Source organism: Anas platyrhynchos, chromosome 8 (assembly GCF_047663525.1).
Source record: "Anas platyrhynchos isolate ZD024472 breed Pekin duck chromosome 8, IASCAAS_PekinDuck_T2T, whole genome shotgun sequence".
Classification (NCBI taxonomy): Eukaryota; Metazoa; Chordata; class Aves; order Anseriformes; family Anatidae; genus Anas; species Anas platyrhynchos.
In genome coordinates, this window is record NC_092594.1 from 38,708,648 (window position 1) to 38,730,754 (window position 22,107).

General features: G+C 44.0%; 1 protein-coding gene across 1 annotated transcript; it reads left to right on the forward strand.

The window, feature by feature from the left end:
- The first annotated feature begins 1,568 nt into the window (after positions 1-1,568).
- On the forward strand, positions 1,569-19,666 carry CTH (cystathionine gamma-lyase). The gene is made up of 12 exons (XM_027463185.3): positions 1,569-1,770; positions 4,397-4,478; positions 5,025-5,120; positions 7,599-7,708; positions 8,288-8,419; positions 10,537-10,594; positions 11,530-11,607; positions 11,910-12,062; positions 12,301-12,422; positions 14,159-14,211; positions 16,255-16,393; positions 18,939-19,666. Exons 1-12 carry the CDS (start codon positions 1,609-1,611, stop codon positions 18,963-18,965), a joined length of 1,212 nt encoding a protein of 403 aa, XP_027318986.2. The 5' UTR covers positions 1,569-1,608; the 3' UTR covers positions 18,966-19,666.
- Positions 19,667-22,107: the final 2,441 nt, after the last annotated feature.

Below are 22,107 nucleotides of genomic sequence, written 5' to 3' on the forward strand. Positions count from 1 at the left end.
TCCCACATCACTTCCATTCTGCAGTCCCTTGGTCCATCCTGTGAGGTTTCCCTGGGTTTTCTTGTTGCTGGAGGAAACCCAAACCCGTTCCAACAGAGGCTGATGCCGTGGATGTGGCCAGGCCATGGGCACCCCACCATCCGTCCACTATCCGTCCACAAACACCCCACAAGAGCCAGTCCTGCAGGGAGCGCGGCTCTCCTGACGCTCCTCAGGGTGCTCAGAGCTTCACGGTGCCCTTGTAATTACCAAAAGCCAGCCAAGAGCAGGCAGAGGCATGAGGTCACTGTTTACCAGCTTATTAGGGAGCCCCTTATTCAGCCCATAATGAGTGCATTACTAATGGCAACTGCCCTGGAGTTTGCAGCACAGGCAGGTGTCCTCCCTTGCTAGGACTGTGCACCTACAAACCCTTGAGAGATCTGTTTTGTTTTGTTATCTAACAATCTAACAACTTACCTTTGTCGTGTTTGTATTCTCCATCTTCCTGAGCTACTTAACTCACCCCTTCCAAGCACCAGGCAATTTAGATAAAAGTAGGATCAGGTATTGTGACCACGCAAAACTGCATTTTCTGCAGGTTTTTGGGCTGTGAGCCTAACAAAACTTCACTTACGGGATTCCTCGTGCAGGAAGCAAATAATATAGAGCAGTGATTGCTCATGGGTATATTCCTGTAGGAACAACGCCAGCTTTTTCAGTGTGTAAATGAACAGGTCACAAAACAGGGAGGAATAAAAGACTAAAACAAAAAATGTTCAAAACCCAACAGTAGGTAGGAAATAAAAATATATATACTGTAAGTGTGCCTAACATTTAAACTTGTAAAGAGAGCCTAGCAGAATCTTGAAAACACCCCAGCAAAGAGAAATGCTCTCCTGTTGCTCTCCTATTTCCAAAAGGCAACAGAAATAAATGAAGCCCTGGAGGACACTGGATGGGATTTGCCAGCTGGAGAGAAATTAACTTCTCCTTTTCCCAGGTGTTCGGAATGGCTGGCTTGGGAGAGATGCTACAAAGCAGTACGCCTGCCAAAGTGACAAAGACCTGTGGAGAAAATGACATTCCACGGGAAAAAGTAGGCAAGAAAATTTCAGACCTTGCAGCCTCAATGGCTGCTTTATAAATTAAAGTATTAATTCCTTTTGGTGAAGAAACTTGGTGACTGAGGGCCCAGCAGGTTCAGAGCAGCGCTTTGAGCGATTTCCGTGGGCATTTCCAACAGGCCTACGGGATGCAGATTTGCCACCAGAGGATTAAATTCGTTCCTAAACTTCATACTTCTGCTCTGGGCTGAAAAACAGGCTAAATGGTGTATTTCTTCCACTCAAATGCAGATTTTCTCTGCACTTCCTCCCAATTTTTACGAAATTATTTAAAGTTCAGCGTTCAGGGAAGAAGCTGTAAGCGTTAGGAGGGTGTTTTGAGAACGTGAGGAGAATCTTTGAGCACAAACACGGCCCCCACACCCCCCCCGAGGGCCGTGGCCGGGCCAATGCGTGGCGGCGGCGAGGCCCCGCCCGCGCCGTGCCCCCCGCGGGGCGGTGCCGGTGGCGGTGGCGGTGGTGGCGGGGCCGGGGGGGGGCCGGCGGCAGTCGGGGCTGGGCCATGGAGCGCGGCGCTGCTCGGGGCTTCCTGGCGCCTTTCGGGCACTTCGCCACGCAGGCCATCCACGCCGGGCAGGAGCCCGAGCAGTGGCGCTCGGGGGCGGTGGTGCCGCCGCTGTCGCTCTCCACCACGTTCAAGCAGCGGGCCCCCGGGCAGCACGCGGTGAGTGCGGCGGGGCTCGGGGCCGGGGCCGGGAAGCGGAAGGTGTTGGCGCTGGGGCCGGGGTGACCTTCCACGAGGCTTTGTGGCACCCCCCGTGGGCTGCCCCGAGCCCGGCGGGCACCCCCAGGCACCCCCAGCCTGCAGCAGGGGGCACCGCAGCCGGAGGTGGCTGTGCCTCGTGCTGGGTCCTGGGATAAAGCGTGTGCTGTGGTATCTTGGGCTGTGCTGCTCGGTCCTGTGCTGCTCTATCCTGCTCTATCCTGTGATATTCTGCTCTGTCCTACAATAATCTGTGCTGTTCTGTGCTGTCCTGCTCTATCCTGTGCTGTGCTGCTCTGTCCTGTGCTGCTCTATCCTGTGCTATCCTGCTCTATCCTGTACTGTCCTGCTCTATCCTTCTCTATCCCATGCCATCCTATGCTGTGCTGCTCTATCCTGTTCTGTTCCTTGCTATCCTGCTCTATCCTGCACTAACCTGTGCTGATCTGCACCATCCTGCACTGTCCTGCCCTGTGCTGTCCCGCTCTATCCTGCTCTATCCTGCACTATCCTGCTCTATCCTACAATAACCTGGCTGTTCTGTGCTGTCCTGCTCTGTCCTGTGCTGTTCTGCACCATCCTGCCCTGTCCTGCCCAGTGCTATCCTGCACTGTCCCCTGCTGTCCCACCACACACCCTCGTCCCACAGAAGGCACCGTGTGGCCCCGAGGGCCGCAGGACACCCTGCGCTGGTGGAGGCAGGGGCAGAGGCAGGTGCTGGCAGCTGCACCACGGGCAGGCAGCCGTGGGACGCTTTGAGCTCCCAGGTCTTTGTTAAGGCTGCGTGCTAACAATAGTTCTCTTTCCCTCTGGGCTGGGTGGAACATACCTCTCATTTACACAGATCATGTAAGAGATTGCTTTGATTGGCCTTCCTGATGGAATAAATATTCCACAAGTAGTTTGGGGATGCGTTTTATAAAGCGCTGCAAGTGTTTGCACTGAATGGTCGTGAAGTTTCCCATGGCCGCAGTGTGCGTACGAGGGAAATAACCCAAATTTGCAACACACAAATCAGGATTTGTTCAAACCCCGGGCCTGGGTGTCACGCTTTGCTGCTTGGAGTGTAGGAGTTTTTGCCTTGTGATCTTTGATGCCGTGCAGGATCTGTAACCCAGCCTGCAGTTTGCATAGGGTGAGCAGATAGCTTTGTGAAGACCGCGGGAGCAGCAGCCTCACGGCGCTGCGTTCACGTGCTGGTGATACCGCGGCCGCCTTGCAGGAAGCTCGGTGAGATTCCTGAACGTGATGAAGTTGTCATTAAGCAGAAATCCGGAAAGCACGCAAATACCAAGATGCTCACACAGGTTCTTGGTGCCACAAGTGCACCCTTGCATTATGAATATATATTTTCTTCTTTTTCGGTATTTGTGTAAAAGCTGCTGCACAGAAACGTGGAACCTGGCATGACTGCATGCCAGGGAATTCCACATTGGGGCTTTTGGTAGCTTTTTATCTGGTACAGACTGGCATTTGCAGGTGCCCTATTGCGTCTTTGAAGCAGAGCATCATGGAGATGGGGCACGTTGCTCTGACAGGCGCTGTGTCAGACCAGGGCCTCTTCTCCACAAGTGACTGGAGGCGGAAAAAGTAGGAGAACAGGGCAAGCAATATGAGATGTCCCTCAGTGTTCTCCTAGAAACCATCCTCAGGTTGGGGATGTCCATAAAGGGCTTGGAGACCACTTTGAAGGCATTTCAATTCTTGTCTCAAGTACTGAAGCATTCCTGGCAGCTGCTCAGGTGATCACCAGTCATCACCGGAATTCCAGAGTTAATTTCAGGGGTATGTGATCGGGCTCAAACTACCCAATATTTGGGTCTGAGCGACACGGGTGGCTTCCGCTGAGCTCACCTGGAGCGGAGGCGCTCCTCATTTGGTGGGGCTGGGCCTCCGAGGCATCACGGAGCACTTTGGGGTGCATAATGGGCTTTCCGGCTCATGTAGATTTAAACAACGTGATTAACATCCGCTTAGATAATCGCTGCAACGAGATGAATAGTCAAAGACCAGCGGGTGCTGTCTAGAACACGGGTTCTCCTCAAAGAACAGAGAATTTGTTTTCTCTGAGTTCTTTAATCATTGAGATACAGCCCGTCAATCAACAGCAGTCTAGATTTTCTTTACCTAAAGCTTGATTTTTAAAGTTGTGTGACACTTAAACGTGCCTCAGCTGTCCCAGTTCCGAGGCAGGGCCTTGCAGTCGGTAGCAGCTGAACGCCCGGCCCTTGGCTTTGCCAGCGGTGCGGTGGCCGCCCGGTGCTGCAGCTGAGCTCCAGACACCCCTTTAGAGCAAACCCAGCTTCTGGCTCCAGGGGGAATCAACACAGTGTCAGTATCTGTTATAAATTCAGGTAAAGCTCAAATAAATGTCTTGCTATGGCTCGCGGTAGTTTAACAACAAGTAGACTTGACAGGAAGGATGGATCCCAACTGGATGTTGTGTGAGCACAGAAAACCAGCCCGCTGTTACTGGGAAAGGTGGATGGGTAACCTCAGTGCTTGCCAAGAAACCTAGAACTCTTATTGTCCAAAACTTTCTCACAGCTCTCTCTAAAGTTGTATTTCTTTCTTGCTTTCACAACAGGGCTATGAATACAGCCGGAGTGGAAACCCCACCCGGAACTGCCTGGAGAAGGCCGTGGCTGCGCTGGATGGAGCTAAATACTGTAAGTAGTAACAGGTTCCTGAGGGAAATCGTGCACCTCTTGATGGTGGCTATAGTACACGTATTCTGGGGAGACAAGGACACTGAGTTGTCACCAGCTGTACTTCAGCAGCAAGGCTTTCACAGCCGGTGTCTGCTGGTAACGTGTGAGAGCTGCTCGGTGCGGTGCCAGGAGCTTGGTGCTTCTTCAGGAGGCCCAGCTCAGTCCCTGCTCCCCGTATCGTGACTTTGCTTCTTGCATCATCAACTGCCTTAGCTAAACCCAAGCATGGTGTTCCCTGTCTTAAGCTCATCCTCGTGTAGCAGCGCTGAATTCGGTGACATGAGGGTGAGGCAGGCAGCCGCTGCTACCTGCGTTCTTTGTGGGTCACGCCTTGTGTAGAAAAGGCCTGCTGCTTTTATTGAATCTCCTTAGAGAGCGAGATAGCACAGGGGAGAGTGACAGAACAGGTTTCCTTTAAAAGCAAAGTAAAGAATGCAAAGGCAAGTTTGACAAGGTTGTATCATATTAAAATATGGTCTGTCTGCCACTTTTCTCTGGTTTTAGGTTTAGCCTATGCTTCTGGCTTAGCTGCTACTTTGAATATTACTCACCTGTTAAAGGCAGGAGATACAATTATCTGCATGGATGATGTCTATGGAGGTAAGTAAGGCACTAGTGTGTTTTTGATCTTCATTGTGCAAATGATTAAATGTATCTACTTGCATTTCTCCTGAACTTTCTGAATTGATCTAACTTTTTTTTAAAAGTTTTTTGACTTCATGAGAACACAGAACAGTCCTGTCTGAGTCTGGTGGTAGAAATTCAACTTTGAAAAAATCTGCTGCACAATATGGAGGCTTCAAAAATATAGCTAACTAGGAACGTATGCTATTATGAGGGAAAAATAGCAATATCCTAGCTTTGCACAGATTTGTCTTCAGTCCAACATAGTACAGCTTTCCAGCTTCTGTTATTTCTACTGTTCATTTCTCAGACTTGATCCTTTACCAACCTGCATTTTGGCTGGACTGTTTAAACAACTCTATTCTGTCATCTTCCCAGAATGCAAAACTTGTGTCTGTCATGGCCATGTCTTCCAAATGCAACAGTGACACTGCAGCCCACTAGTAGGTTGTGATCTTGCATATTTTTTTTGAGCCATTCCTCCAAAAATCTCCCCAGTAACAGAGTGTATCCACTTCTTCCAAAGTCCTTCAAAAGGTTGACGCCACCCAAAAGTCTGCAGTAGGGAAGTCTGCCAGGATCCCCTGCAACTGTCAGTGCCCTCAGTGCCCCACTCTTGTGTTTCACAGACCAGTGAAGCTCATCATCTTCCTTCATTGCCCTCCAACTATTTCAAAACTTTGACACAAAGAGATCAAATCTGCTCTGTTTTCAAAGGAAGGTTGGAGAGGCCAGCAACAAGGAGCGTTTTCCCAAGCAATAGCTTGAAAATTTTCTAGCAAGAGTAACCACCTTTCTCACGGCTAGGAGTGACTGCTGTTTGCCAGCCAGTTCTGTACGCCTGTGCACATCAAACAGAAACACACACATTTGATTTTACTATCTGAGCTCTGTCATGCCAGATAGCCCTTCTCCAAAGGACACCTGAAACCAAGCTGAGCGAAGACAGCAGAAACCCCTACTCAGCAGTCTGCGCCGTTCGTTCCAGCTCTCCCACCGCGGAACTCAGTAAATCAAAGCAATTTGGTCAAAGCATTTTATCAGTCCCTCACTCCCAAAAGGCCCATGGGTGCAGTTTTCCAGCAAAACCAGTTCACCCGTTCATTAAAGGCCCAGCCTACAGCAGTTTTGTAGTGATGAATTTCACTGTAAAAAGCCTTGTTGGTTAGGATGGCCGTACTGTGCTTGCTAAATCAAGTGAGTCCCCAGTATTCAAGTTTGTCAGAAGAACAGAAAAAAAAACTGAGAAGCTCTCAAGGGCCATGGTGGAAAGTATATTGGCTGGGATAAGCTTAGGAGATGCTGAGTTTTGGGATGCGTGAGGAGGAGCTGGAGGAAGTTGACACCTCTGAATTCTAGGCCACTGATGTAATTTTTAGAAGGGCTTCCTTCAGTGTAACCACTCATTTCCAACAAACGTTTTGTGTGGTGGGCTGTTATTAAAAGTACATAAAACTACTACAAAGCAGCTTTTCTGTGGGTTGTGTTTGTAGAGTTCACAGCCTATGTGAAAATTTCCTGTGCTTGAATAAGCTCCCTACAACACAAGAGAGAAGCCAGTATATAGTTTATTGTAGAAATTCAAGTATTTTCTAAAATAAAAATCATTCACACAGTGCTCAGACAGAATCTAACCCTGCATGTCCTATGCCTTTATGGCAAGATGGCAGCTGACATTCTGCAGAAGTGAATAAATGTTGAATAACCTTGGCAGAAAGACCTAACAAATTAATTTTTAATCCAGGCTGTGTTGCCAGGTGGTCAATATGTTACATATCTAGTGATCAATGAGCATTTTTTTTTTCTTATAAGCTTTCCAGGGAAAGGCTTCCAAAAGAAAGGAAACAGAAAGGAACAGAAAGGAAGGAATAATCAATTTTTTAAGTTCTTCATTACATGCTAACTTAACAGAATGATAAGCAACACAGTATCTGGAGTCTACCCCTTGATTCTTCCTCTCCCAAATTTTTTACTAAAAAGAAGGAAGACCTTGAAAGTACAAGATCGAATAAAGTTGTCATTGTATCCAGGGTCGGTGAAAATTGAAGTAAAAACTGCAAGCGCTTGCTTGTGCATACCAAAGAGCTGGAAGAACAGCACCTAGTGACTGTGAGCGCTTGCTCGGTTGCCAGCAAAAGGATTTCATTTTCTGTTTTGTTTTCCAATCAAAAAAAAAACAACAACAACAAACAAACAAAAAAAATGAGCAACTATTTGTTAAAAGTACTTCATAATCAGCATGATTCCCACTTTTCTTTTTCTATGTTTAAAAACACAACAATCTTTAGAGGCTTCAGAAATAAAATAATACTAATCAGCCCTTTGTAGCGTATGGCACAAAACCACACACTGCTGATTTTCTGTGGATGCATGCAAGAGACTGGAGGTCAGTGAAGGAAAGTTAGGGAGATTGTTTCACTTTGTGTCATTTCTCTCCCTTTTCTTTTTTTAAAGGTACAAACAGGTACTTCAGGCAAGTAGCCATGAAGATGGGTATAAATGTAGTTTTTGTTGACTGTACAAAATTGAAACAGCTGGAAGCTGCAATTACACCAGAAACTAAGGTAGGGGAGAGAAAAAAAAAAACTAAGCTTATTTGCTTAATGTTCTTAAATAATGTTATTGGTGCTACTGGTGGATTGGGTGTATGTGGCAATGTTTTGGCAGTGGCGAGGGCACGGGGTGGCCTCTGTGGGAGGAGGCTGGGGCACAGCTGCAGCGGCCCCACCACAGACCAGAGCTGTGGTTAGTGGAATAGCAGTTGTCATAAGAAAATGAATAAGCAATGCTTTGGGATGGTGCTAGTCGCTCCTGTTATGTTTAAAAGCCCTTATGACTTCTAAATTAATTTCTTAAAATAAAGATGTAGTGTTTGTGATGGTGGAACTGATGATAAGAAAATTATCCTGAGTGATACAGATGGTGATGATAAATGATGAGAAAAGTAACCTGTGTTTATGTGTGGAGAGAGAAGCCTGGATATTCATGCATTGCTAGTTTTTTAGACTGACACCCTTAAAAATACATAAAAGAGAGGAAAGGTTTGCTTTGCACACTGCATTATGCATGTATACACGTAGCAGAGATAGTACCAGCACTGTTGTATCTCTAAACCGATGTTTTGTATTGTTGAATCACTACAGCTTGTTTGGATTGAAACACCCACAAACCCCACGCTGAAGGTCATTGATATTCAGGGCTGTGCCAATGTTGTACATAAGCATAAGGATGTTCTTCTGGTAGTAGACAACACTTTTATGTCTGCATATTTCCAGGTAAGTGCCTTTGTTTATAATTACCGCATTATTTCAGTATATTCAAAGATGCATTTTTAAAATGGAGCCACTGCCAACAAACTGTGGTTTTGATACGTGTGTTGTAAATTGCCTGTCCTGCTTCTAAATAGAACCAATGCTCTGCTCCTCTCTAAATTAGCAAAGATGGCATGCAAAGTATTTTATAGCTAGCTATACACCAGTCTGATACCGACAAAAACAACATAGCTTAGAGGTTAAGTAAACAGTTAAGCAATCAAGAAAGTAAGTTAAGCCACTGGGAGAAAGGCTTCTCTGTCATTCAAAAGTCACAGATTTGTTAGATCTAGCTGATGGGAATCATAGCAGACCTGTTAAATAGTGTACTGTTTTCTACCTTTGCTCTTTTTCTACCAGTTATTTTATATGTGCTGTTCATGATCTGTACCATACCACCTGGTATTCCAAAAAGGAAGTGGAGAAAAAAGTTAAAATAAGCAAAATATATTGACTGTGTCTCTGAGATTATTAAAGTTACATTTTTCTTTAATATTTTGATGAATGTGTGGCTTAAGATTGTAATTTTGACCTCAGACAACTCATTTAAGAAAAGGTTGGATGTGGTATTTAGGGATACGATTTAGTGTGTAATATTGCTGGAATGGGGATGGTTGGACCAGATGATCATGGAGGTCGATCATCTTTTTGATTCTATGATTTATTTTTTTCTGCTTTTATAACTGGAGTACATGAAGTAAAGGCAATTTTTAAAATTCTAAAACTGTCTTGATAAGAAACTTCAAAGTCTTGTTCATCTTAACATGGGCTAGAAATATCCCTGTGTGTTTCCCTGGAGACCAACCTATTCCCTTATATTTTAGGTCTAAAGAGAAACTTATTTTGGAGCACAAAAGGAAAGGTGTCTGCTTTTGTTAATTTACAGAGAACTCAGTGTCCTTAACAGAGCCTTTTAGAAGGCATTAATGCTTAGCTAGAGCAGCACTCGAGTTTGTCTTGCACATACCAAAGGCTTTCTGATTTTTTCAACCTTTATTTTATTTCTGAAAGATGTGTGTGAAAGAAGAAAATTGAGCATCTGGATATGTGAGCTAGTTAATGTATCTTTTATTGGCCTGCTCCTAGGAGAAAGTGAGTTGTAATAATTAGGCCTAGTAAGCGTAATAGGTAATGTCTTTAAACTCCTCCAGACTCCTGCTGATACACTGTACTAAGAAAATCATAATTTTAGAGTGGTTTGTATAGTAATATTGAATGTAAAAGGCACTGGTGTTTATGCTACCATCCTCTTGGCTGCACGTTGGGAATGCACATTATCCATGTTCCCTGAGTAGACTTACGTGCTTCAGCTGACAGCAGCGTTCTTTTATTCTAAATCTGCTTGCTTTATCACCCTTTAATTTATTAGTACTCTTCAGTCCTTATAATAAGTTTATATTATACCACAAAGTCCTTTACTTAGTGACTAATTTAGAAAGAAGATTGTTCATTACTTCTTGCCCATCATCATCTTGGTTTGTCTCTCCCCTTAAAAAGGCTTCTGTGAGGAAAGCTGAGTGCCTTAGAGAAGAGAGACTTGGCAAACCAACCCCTTTGTGCTCTCTGCAGGTGTTCAGTTGTTCTTTTAATGCAGTATCACCCATACTGATCTCCAGAGAACTCTGAAATGTTATAATTTTTGTGGAGGCCTTCCTCTTTTAAGGAAATATACTTTAAACATCATTACTTCTCCCTGCCCCAGCTAAGCAATATAACTATTTTTTTTCCTGTGTGAACATGCTGCATGTTAGCTGCATTCACTTCATTCTAATTGCTCTATTCCCTCACTAAAGCCAGTGAGAATTAGACCAGTGTTTTCAAATTGTGTTTTATTTATTATGGGTTCTTTTATTGTGCTTACCATGAATTGAGTGCCTTCCTGTGCTGCTGCTTTCTGTCTCACGTTCTGTCTTGCTTCATTCTCAGCTTTTGTCTTTTGTGTTAGGATTTCTGTGTTTTTCTCTTAGTTTCTCTTTCTAGTGTTACTTTCTGTGTTTGATCACAGTGTTTCTGGATAGCTTGAAATGAACCAGAGGGCAAAAATAAGTTTAATCAGACCTATTATTTTCATATCGTTTTAGCGTCCATTGTCCCTGGGGGCTGATATTTGCATGTATTCTGCAACCAAGTACATGAACGGTAGGTACTGGAATTCAACACGACTCAGGCTGGTTATTTAAAAGCTGTTCCAGCTACTGTTGAGCCTTTCTGCATTCACCTCTTGAACCTCTTCCATGTGTGATGGAAGCTTTTAAACTCCTTTTGCTACTGATAAATCTGCACATAGCTATTGCCAACTTGCTGCTAATGGCACCGGCGAGTGATGTTGTGCAAACACGGTTTGCACTGTGATCATGCCCAGATGGTTGGCCTTAATGAGGAGAACAAATCCACAAGATGAGGTTGTGTTTTTCAAACTCTGGCTCCCCCCAAGTTCAGCTGGTCTTACAGACCTATCTAGGGCAAGAAAAAGCCAAAAGTGGGGTTTGGAAATGCGCCATGTTCATACAGCTGTAAAACCAAATGCAAGGCTTTGTACAAGGTAGCTGCCGGAAATTATATCGAAGTTCAAGGGAGTTTATATGGCAGTGCTGGAGCCTGTTCAAAAGCACGTTCACTTCCCAGACAATCCAGACTAAGAGGTAGCTCGGCTGCGGTGGCTGCGCTGTAACCACACGTCCGCTTGTGGTGCAGATAAAAGTGGAAGCATTCTGGCTGGGGTTTGCTCTCGTTAAACAGCAGGCGGCTGCTGCTGCCCCACAGGAGCTCAGCGATGTCTGTACAAAGTCCTGCTTTCTTGCAGCTAGCTGCAGCGGGTTTGGTAGGCACCTGGGGGCATAAGGGCAGCGTGCAGCAAAGCACACCGCCAAGGTGAGCCTCAGAAAAAACAAATCTGCCTATGATTCATGTGAGGGTGCAACTGTGGTAATGGACGGACAGCTGTGGTAATGAGAAGGAATCAAGGGCCTTGCCAAAATGGGGCTCTTTTAGCACTGAGGCTGAGAAAAAGAGGGGGTTTGTGACAGAACCCTGGAGCAGATAACTTTGTTCTTACGTTCTCCTTGCATTTTTAGGGCACAGCGATGTTGTAATGGGGCTTGTTTCAGTGAACTGTGACGACCTCTACGAAAGGCTCAAATTCTTACAAAACTGTAAGTAGTCAATATAGGAAATACCTTAAAATCTATGTAATTGAATATACTGGCTCATAGGAGGAAGCATGGTGCATGCACGCAAGTACGTGCTCTGTGTGTCATGCAGCAGGGCAGGAGATATGGCACACACAGAAAGCAGCAGGTGCAGGGCAGCTCACATTTCTCCCACGAACAGCACCTGTGGTTACGTGTCTTGTTCTTCTGTGGAAGAAATTTAGGAAATTAGGACGGCATTTCGTTTTACTGAAAAATAAAGCCCTCTTTTTTTCATGTGTAACTTTGTGTTTCAATTTCTGCAGCTCTTGGAGCTGTCCCGTCTCCTTTTGACTGTTACCTGTGCAACCGTGGTTTGAAGACACTGAAGATCCGGATGAATCAACATTTCCACAATGCCCTAGCTGTTGCTCGGTTTCTTGAGTCAGATTCCCGGGTGGAGAAAGTCATTTTCCCTGGTAGGTTGGCAAGGCTTCAGAGCGGGTGGCGTCCTGGCGTGGGGCTGGACGTGGGTACTGCAATAGTACGTGTCGCTTGCACACTCCTCACGTCTGATGACTCTCAGTTAGGTGTCTGCCTTGGCAATGGCCCTTGCATTCCTTTCCAGCTGAAGGATGTTTTTATGTAGTTCAGGGGGAGCTGCTTTACTCTTTGAAGTGATGTGAAATAACTTACAGCAATTCCTACAAATTTCAGGATTGCCTTCACACCCTCAGCATGAGCTGATCAAGCGGCAGTGCACTGGCTGTCCTGGGATGATAACCTTTTACATTAAAGGAAATCTTGAACACGCTACTGCCTTTCTCAACAATTTAAAGGTAAATGACAGTAAATATACTCTGCCCTAAGGGGAATTGAATCTGTCTCTCTGAGTGCGATGATGGAAGCAAGTGGGGCAGGGAGCCTTTTCTGTTGGGGCAGGGAGTCTTCCTCTGTACTTTTAAAGCTCCTAATTTCTTTTGGGTGTAACCATCTCTAAATAATAGATTATGCATAAATGCGACACTAATGAGAGGGAAGAAAAGGGTGCTTCAGCTCATTTGAGGTGTCTGTTTACACGGAATGATGTAGCATTTCCAGGTTAGCCCAGGCATTGCTCCTCACAAAGAGCTGACATACCAGCCTTTTGCAATTACCCCTAGTATTTGAAAGCAGAGAAGCTGTGGCTGGTGTAATACTGCTGTAATATTTCAAAGTACTTGTCAAGAGAAAAAGCCATTGAGAAATGACATGGATCGTGAAGCAAAGAGGGAGTTCCTCAATTTGGAAAATAGTTGTTTATTTTACCTGAACCGTAGGAATTTTGCTTTTGTCTTTGTAATACACTAGTTCTGCCTGTATGCTTTCATGTGTTTCCTACTCTGTGTCTCTGGTTAGTGTGCCTCCCGCTCTTGCACTTTTTTTGTTTTGCTCCTGGAAAAACAAATCAGTAATAATTGACAAGATGAAATGGAACTTCTGTCTGCTTTACCAGTTAATATCGTCAGCTGAAAATGGATATACTAAAACTACAATTTTCCCACAAAATATTCTTTTGCCTGAGTGGTCCTGGTGCATGAAATCACCCAGCTTTGGCAACAAGCACCATGAATTACATTGCAGAATAATTCCGTGTGATATGGTCACTTCACTAGCCATCAGTTCGTCACTAGGTTGATACAGAAGCGTTGTTGAGGGCAGTAAATGCATTCACAGCAGAGGAATTGTGCGTACGTATTTGAGTGCAGTTGACTCTCTAGAGAGCCTTTTTGACATCCGCAAATATATATGCCCGTAATTTAAAGATCAATGCTAAAAAATACCACTTAACTAACAGCAACCATTACTCAGAGGTGTCCTTTTAGGCACTGAGAAATTTAAGCTGTTTTTCAAAACACTGAACTAGCCTTCAGGCCCAGGGAAGAATGAGTGGAAAAATCAGTGCAGCCTTGCGGGAAGAATCGTAATTTCCAGCCCCCAACCCCTCCCCACCCAAACAGATCTGCCATTTGGCAGCTCTGAAAAGCAGAGGTGTCACCTGTGAATATGGGTGAGCACTGCTGGTGCTGGAAGAAGAGTATGGAAGGATAGGTTATAATCACTTAAACATTAATTGAAAATTTGGAGATCTGAGACTATTTTGTTCCCTCAGCCTGCTCCATCTTCCCTCTGACCAGAATGAGAGCTCTGGTGGTGTCCAGGCAGCCTCTGCGCCCTAATGTTTATTTTCCCTTCTGCTCTTCCTGTGTTGCTGACTGTGCTGTGTGATATAGGAACTAATTCTAAGTTGTATTTGCTCAGCATGGGCATGTTTTAATTTTAGTTTTGCATTAGCATCTCTTTAGAGCCATTTTAGGCATACTTTACTTTGAATCTTAATAACTCTTAACTGCTAAATGTATACTTCTTTTCCCCTTATTATAACTGACACCTTTTAAAATACAAAAGTTACTGTAGAAGAAGAAATAGAAAAAAATCAGTAGTACTAAAAATGGAACTTCCTTGTTCTTTCACTGTCTAAGTATTTGTAACCTTACACTTTTTATGTTAACATCTGTTTACTGTTTTCCTGCAGGTTTTTGCACTGGCTGAGAGTCTGGGAGGATATGAGAGCCTAGCAGAGCATCCGTAAGTCATTCTTCATCCTAACAGTCTGCGAGAAGCTTCAGAGTAACAAAAGAGTTCCTGGCCTATTTTTATGGGAGTTCTAAAATTTTCTAGGGTACTAAGCTAAGACAGTTTGCATATAGTTGAGATACAAGAATACTGTGTTGTACAACACAAAAGCCAGTGTCTACTGCAGAAACGTCTGTGGCTTTTGTGAAAATCAGTTTTGTGCTTTGGCTGGAGCAGAAGTACAAAGACCTCCTTAGTACGAGAGAGGAGCTCTGTGTTTTCACCCTGGTGAAGGAGTCAGAGTGGTGTGAGGTGAACGTGCAGACCTGTGGTTGCAGAGAAGTCTGCACTGCTGCAGGCACTGTGGGCAAGGGCTGGGTGGTTCCCCTGCTCCCTGCCCACAGCCTGGGAATTGGCTGTAGTCACCCATCTGCCAAGGCGGGCGTCAGATGGGTGCAAATCTTCCCTGCTGTGGGCCTCTTCCACAATCACTTGTTAAAAAATCTCAACAGCAAACACAACCAGCAATAGGGGAGGAAAAAGTGCATGTAGTTTAAGTAACATGTATACCTCTGTCCTGTCAAAGCCAAACTGCTCTGCGCTGCCTTTCAGCGTCTCTAGTGAAATGTGGCTGTGTGGCACCAGCTTCTCAGAGCTGTTTATTTATTTGCAGTCTCCGCACACACACACACAAATGGCACTACCCAGTTACAGTAAACAGGCTGTTCCAAACCTACTGCGGAGAGGTAAGAAGGACACAGTGCTCTAGTAGGAGCAGAAGAGGAGCAGCCCCTGGAAGCTGCAGCGTCTGCAAGGGCGCAAAGATGGCCTGAGCTGCTCTGCTTGTCTCTGTCTTCCTGGCTAACTCTCTTGGCTATAACTAGACCTGCGTTTTAAACAAATATCAAGGCAGGTTCAGCAACGGTCACTTTTCCATTTCCTCAGAATTGCTTTATGGTGCCACTGGCTGCGTCCGGAATTACCGGATAGCTCTTGGATCCGTGGAACAAATTGTTCCATAAGCACTGTAAATTTTAGCAAGGCTTTTACACTATTTTCAGCAGTACTACCGCTAATACTTTCCACACTTCCTCGGTTTTGCTGGGAGACTGAGCTGCAGTTTATGATCATGGTCACAATTCCAAGTAATCAGTGTGGTTTTGAATAAGTAGAATTGAGTGGATTTGATCCCGCTTGTGCGGGCAGAGCCCTGCCGTTCTGGCAGCTTACACAAGAGGGCATATTCGGTATGCGGCTCTGAACGGTGTCTGTCTTCACGTCAAGCAGACCGTGGGGATTTTAGTAATACTTGGTTGCTGCTGTCTAGGTTAAAAGGCTAAAAATAGGATTTTTATATAATTAGATTATTTTACTGAAATCCAATTTGCTTGTCAAAAAATACAAGGAAAGTTATGACTAAACATATTCTAAATCGTTTCAGTTTCTCATTTTACAATAATAGCAAATCTTTAAATACTGAAGGAAGTGCCAAGTGGTGGATGTCAGTGACTGAGCACACGGGAAAAAGAGCTTCTTAGCTATTTCCATATATCCTCCGTAGCTGGGGAAAATAAACTCTTCATCTTAAATGGTGTAGTTTGATGAGTGATCTTAGAAACCAGAAGTTAAAAACAAGTAACGGGATTTTATATGGGATGCTGTATGCTGTAGATCTTTCTCCAAACCATTAAAATAGAGCTTTTAAATACTCCGTACCAGAAAATTTAAAATATATCTGGAAGGAAGAGAGAGATGATTTTTTTTTCCCTACTTCCTTCCAGATTATTAAATATCCACTTCGTACTTATCATTTGTAGTTTGGAAATACTGTGCTGGCTGGAAGATAAAAGCCACTGACTTCACCGCAGTTGACATAATTTGCATAATTTGATGATAAGATCCCTTTCAATCTGTGGCTCTCCATCAGGTTGTACATAAAAGATATAAAGTTTTAATGGAATTACAGGGAATGCTGGCAGGTAACCAATTTGATTGATCTTTGCCAATAAAAATAAAATGTCTTAGAAAAAATGCTGCTTTTAATTCTTCTTCCAGAGCCATCATGACTCACGCGTCAGTGCCTAAGGAAGATAGAGATGCTCTTGGAATCAGTGATACATTAATTCGTCTGTCCATTGGTTTGGAAGATGAAGAAGATTTACTGGAAGACCTAGATCAAGCTCTGAAAGCTGCAGTAAGTTGGGTGTTGACTTAGTGCCATCACTCTACAAATAATTTCCTCTCTAATCCTCTCCCTTCCTCACTAATGACACGTGAGCTCTTTCATCATTTATGCTGAATCTCAGGAATAAGTTAATGAACAAATGCAGCAACTGTTCTCTTGGTATACCTTGCATCACTTAACTTTCAAATTACTTTTAAATAGTAAAAAAAATACAGATTGCATGTGTGTTTTTAAAGCTTTCATCATTAGCATTCCCTTTGCAGCAAGGTTTGTGATCCTTGTCAGTCACGACTGAATGTGATGTGGATGTGATGTGATGTTCATGTGGATTCCTGCTGTAAACGGGATATCCCTGGAGCCTGAGTGATGGGGATAGCTGCTAAAGTCAACCTGAATGGAGACTTGTGTAGGCATCAAATTGCTCAATAGGAGTGTTTGCACTACCCGTTTTTCACGTCAAGTTTTTTGAGAGCATTGAAATACATCGAGCAGCTTCAAAAGAGCCTCCATCAGACTCCAATATTTGAGTAACATTTGTTGCTTTACAAGTACAATTTCTACTCAAGTACTACTTCTACTCCTCTATCCAAAATTCTGTATTTCACACAGTAGATTAAACTGTTCTTTACATGTGGTAATTAATGTGATGCCATATCATGTCTTCTCAAGACAGATCTCCTAAAATATGTGAGGTGTATGTGTGCTGGTAGATGAGTACACTGACACACATATGTCCAAGGGAGAAATTAATGAAACCTTTCTTGACTTTTGGTCATACACAGATTTTTGCTGTGCTTGAGATGGGCTAATATGGTGACTAAAGGATTAATGTTTCTTTGCAAAAAAATAAATAATTTACATCATTCTTTTTCAACGGAATGAACTAGACATAACTGAAAAACAAGGGATGAGCACCTGACTTTAAACCAGTCTGATGGTTGGTTTCCTTTTGGAAACTGCCAAACTACAGACTTGAAGTTTGATGCACCAGTATTTCAGTGCAGAATATGCTTTGTTGTACTGTACTTTGTACTTGTCACGCTGCAGCTTATCAAAGGCCTTGCCAACGTCTTTGGTCCTGCAGTAGCAGATAAATTGTTAGGCGGGTTTCCCGAATGATTCTAGGAAGCAGGCCACATCATCTGCAAGGTCCTTTCCTTTCACCAGAAGGAGGCCCCTGACTGTCTGGCATGAAGGAGAGCTCCCCTTGATGTGAAGTCTCATGACAGCTTTAGATCTGAATGTGTGACCAAGACATGTGAACCAGATGCCCTTGAGCTTACCCAGGCACTCTACCTTAATCTCTAATTTTGCCTGTTCTCCAGAGCTTCAATGGAAGGCTAAAATCCTTCCAGCCTTCATAAGCTTAATTATGTGCTGGGAAGAGGAAGGGGAATTTCCTCCTGATCCCAACAGAGAAGAAACAGAGCCCAGAGGTGTGGGATGGCTGCAGGCAGTGTGTCAGCCAGCCCTTCCAAATGCTGCTGGAGATCTCAGGACATCCATTACTCGAGGATGTGCACTAGATCTTTGATTCTAGATACAAACTTAGCTTTTGTTCTCAGAACTGCCAACTGCTGTCACATAATTCTACCCAGAAAATTTATTATTCTCTCAATATTTATTAGCTTTTAGATTCCTCTCCCAAGTATTCTGTGTGCCTGACACAGAGGTTTACTCCTGGAAAGTCAAAACCTTTGATTTACAAGATCAGAATAGACTCCTAACCTGTTTGTATCCACTTGATCACGCATTGTTCCCACCCAGGCAAACACAGGACATGTTGCTGCCATGCTGTGAGAAAGTTTCACTGGGGCAGCACGCACTGTGCCCTGGCAAGTGTTCTCCTCCCTCCTGAGATCAGCAAGGGATTGATGAGAATGAGAGACCCCAGGCAAACCAAGGAGTGCAGCAAAGCCCATTAAGAGGGGCCTCAACAATATTGGAACGAAGTTTAATTCAAAAACAGACTAAAACAGCATGAGCTTTCCTTCTTCCCTTCTCCCAGCTTGTGCTTTCTCCCTGTTGGAGCACCATAGCTCTTGTTGGTTTGTTGGTTTGTTTGCTTCTACTGGCAGTTCTGTGGATTTGGTGACTCCTCAGCAGTCCTTGCGATGCAGAGGACAGAGTTTAGTCTTTAGTGGACTTTGACTCAACTCTAAGTTAATGGCCAAAGTAGAACTGGGTTCAGCACTTATTTTCCTCTGCCACTTTGGTTGGTAGGTACACAAAAAAAGATTTAGAAAAATAAAGGTTTTTGAAGTATAGAATTTTGTCTCTGTATGAGAGAACGTGAAGGTATTGGTGAGTAAAATACAAATTTGAGTCTTGCACCGATTTTAACAGACGTGTAGTAGTTCGGTGTACTGTACAGTCAGGAAATTATTACTTTTCTCTAACTGGTGATAGGGAAAGTCAACAAAAATTAGCATCAGTCAGTACAGACCATGAAGACAATCTAATGCTAAACCGTATCCTTTTTATGGAAAATGAAAGAAAGGTGCATGGTCAAAATAGGTGTACAGCCTAATTATATTTTTCCTTCTTATTGCAGTTCCCAGACCATAATGCTTTGAAGTGACAACTGAAAGCTGAAGTTGGACGTTAGAAATCGAAACATCTAAAGAAGATGACACGGAAAGCCAAATTGCTAACAATTTTTCTTTGATTTGCCTTTGAGAATTGAAATCTGTTCAATCAAACTCTGGATGCCTAGGGAGTTCTCACTTTGTACCTTGTGTCTGGCTGTACGTTGCTGTGCACCATGGCACGTAGCCTGTGGTCTCCCGTGTGTCTGTTTCTGCTGTATTGTAATCCTCTGTCTTTGGAATTTATGGGGTCAGTAACGCGTGTTTGAGAGCAGCCGTGATACACACTCAGGAATATTATCTTGGTTCTCTCCAGGAAGATGAATGTTGCTCATTTGTCTTGCTAATGCTGCAAGGGTATTAGGTCAGTAGGGTTTGTTTCTGTTACTGCTCTTCAGGATGCAAAATTATTTGTTCTCATCACTTCTAATCCAACGGTCCAACTTGAATTATGTTGATAAAATTCAGATTTTTAAAAATCAAGTATTGAAATGTGTAGTACTTTTTCACCCCATGATATCGTATGGAGTATTGAAACTAAATCCAATACCTGGTAAACAATGGTAGCTTTTTAAAGGTGATTCTCTGACTCAAAAAAAAAAAATAAAATCATGTAATGCTAATTGTACTAATGATTTGGTTTATAGTTAGAATTGGGATCGTTTTGATTAAAATACGCTTTTGATTTCCCTGATGTATTACTTGTTTTGACAGTTGAGTATGCTACTTGCATTCAGAATCGGTTGATAAAATAACCCTGGATCTGTTTATATTCTTCTAAGGCAAATGATGTCATTAATATTTTTGCTTTTGCCAAGAAAAAGAAATATAAATTCCAATGTATAACAACTTATCCTGCAGGCTGCAATACTCAGGCAAGCAAGGATTTCTCTTGGACAGGAGACGCTGTCTCACAAAGAGGCGTTTATTCACAGCTGAATGGTTTCCTGCACGGGAGCTGCTGGTGCTTTGAGCTTCGGCAGGTTGAGGGGCCTGTGTGTTGGTCCCTGGGGTCAGGAGGGCAGCGTGGGTACTGATGCTAACACCAGTCAGCTCCGTGGTGTAAGTGAGGAGCAGAGCATTGGGCGCTGTGCTGGAGGAAGCTGTAGCTGGCCCCAGTGCAGCCACCGAGCCCGGCCCTGCCGTCCTGGACCTGCTGCCAGTTGTGGTCCCTAGGGCAGGTGGACCTGGGGCTCCCACCCCACAGCTGGAACCCACCAGCAGCCTCGGGAAACTGCCTGCTTGGGGTGTGGGGTTCTTTCTCTGAGAATGGGAACTGATAGGGAATGCCAGCTCAGTGACTTTTCCCTCATCAGCTAATGAAAAGCTGAAAGTCTGGATGAAACCCTTCAATTTGCATCTCGGCCCTAGAAGTGTTTTGTATGATTCATTCTTGGGGAACTTGTCTCTAAGGTATGGGAAACACTGCAGATAGCTTTTCATTGACTTCTACAGGACAAGCATTGTTACCATGCTGTAAGGATTTTTTTATATATTTTTTTTTTACTCTAAGCAGCAGATTTGTATTAATTTCTGTGGAAAAACTTTGGCAAGTAATTTTTTGCATACGTAATTATGAGTTCAGCTTTAGCAATATTGGTTACCCTGGGTACCTAGAAGATCGACCAAGTACAACCATAGGATTATTCACTCTTCCTTTTATTTCCTTCTTTTTGTTTTGGCAAAGATAACAGGGGGACAAAGTGCTCCACTACTTTCATTCTTTTCATAATGCTTCCCACCCTTCATAATTCGAAAAAAGATGAGTGGCTGGCTTGCACAGACGTTGTTTTTACTTGTTAAGAAGTGATTATCATATACAGACTGTAAGATTTTTTTAGCTATCTTTTATACATTAAAAAAGTGGGTGTAGAATAGATGACTTCTATGAAAAAAAACATTCAACTCTGGCAAACCAAAATTTCATAATCTAGGACAATGATTAGAGTTTTTTTTTTTTTAAAAAAAAAAAAGGGGGGGTAGGAAAAAAAGAGAAGCATTGGCATGATTAAGGATTTTCCTTATATTTTATATTGACCACTGTTGCCTGCTGACTCATGGAAGCCCTTGCATTCAACCTGCATTTAACCAAACCATCGTGATGATGCTTCTGAAGTGTGAGTCATGCAGCAGGAAAAATAAACTAGCACACCAAGATAGAACCCGGGGTGTTGAGACTGCTTTCTGCATAGATGAGCAGCGAGCTTTTGCTGCTCTAGAAGATGTCGGCCGGGTTCGTGTTAGTTTTTAATTCTTTTCTGCAGCTTGTGATAAGTATTGCCTCCTCCTTTCTGAAGGAGCTGTGAGATGCCACAGATGGAGCCTGGCAAAGGGGGTAGGGGGCATGCCAGGTGTGTTTTATGGTTGCACTGCTTTCTTACCCCATTCAGCCTTCACATTCCTGGTCTGACGCCAGCTACCTGTGGGTTCCTTGCCGAGGCTGTTTTTCAGAGGGACCCACGCAGGTCAGGCTGAAGATGCTCTGCAGTTGCTTATGTTCCTCTGTGCCGGGTTTGCACCCTGTGCTGCTCAGACTTCACCGCTTTAAGCTCCGGCTTTCCTTCCTTTTGCATAGTTTTTAAACTGTCAGCAGTCACCTCTTTTTTAAAGCTGCCCAGCCTTCTTGCCCAGCTCTGCCTCCAAGCGTCTGGGGTGGCCTGAAGCGCTGGGAGCAGAACCGCTGCTGGACGGCGCCTCTTTAAATAAAGACTTCTACTTGTTGTAATTAAAGCTAAGACTGCTTTCTGCACCGGGTCAATACTGGAGAACAGAGCACACGCAGAACCCTATCAACCTGTCTAGGCGCTGAGCCTTTTGAGCAGCAAACAATTACATGTATTGACACTCAAACAGAGCAGTCTGGATTATCTAGAATGATTAAATGGAGATTAGGTCTTGGGAAAACTGAGACGAAGGCCTGCAGCCTGACAAATGTCTTACTTATTTGCATTGCTGAGTACATCATAAAAGCATGTGCAAAATGAATAAAATGCTCTGTGGGGGGTAGGCTGCTGGATGGTGTGAAAACCAGGAGATCTTGAGAATTTTTCAAAAAATTCACAGCTGGTGCTGAGCAGCCTCAAAGCCATCGTGATCGTGCGGTGTGAGCTGCTTCCCATCCCCGTGAAAACCATC

Coding starts and splice junctions, on each gene's coding strand:
- CTH (XM_027463185.3), top strand. CDS start 1,609: ATGGAGCGCGGCGCTGCTCGGGGCTTCCTGGCGCCTTTCGGGCACTTC. Junction 5,121..7,598: donor CATGGATGATGTCTATGGAG/GTAAGTAAGGCA, acceptor CTTTTTTTAAAG/GTACAAACAGGTACTTCAGG. Junction 12,423..14,158: donor CCTTTCTCAACAATTTAAAG/GTAAATGACAGT, acceptor GTTTTCCTGCAG/GTTTTTGCACTGGCTGAGAG.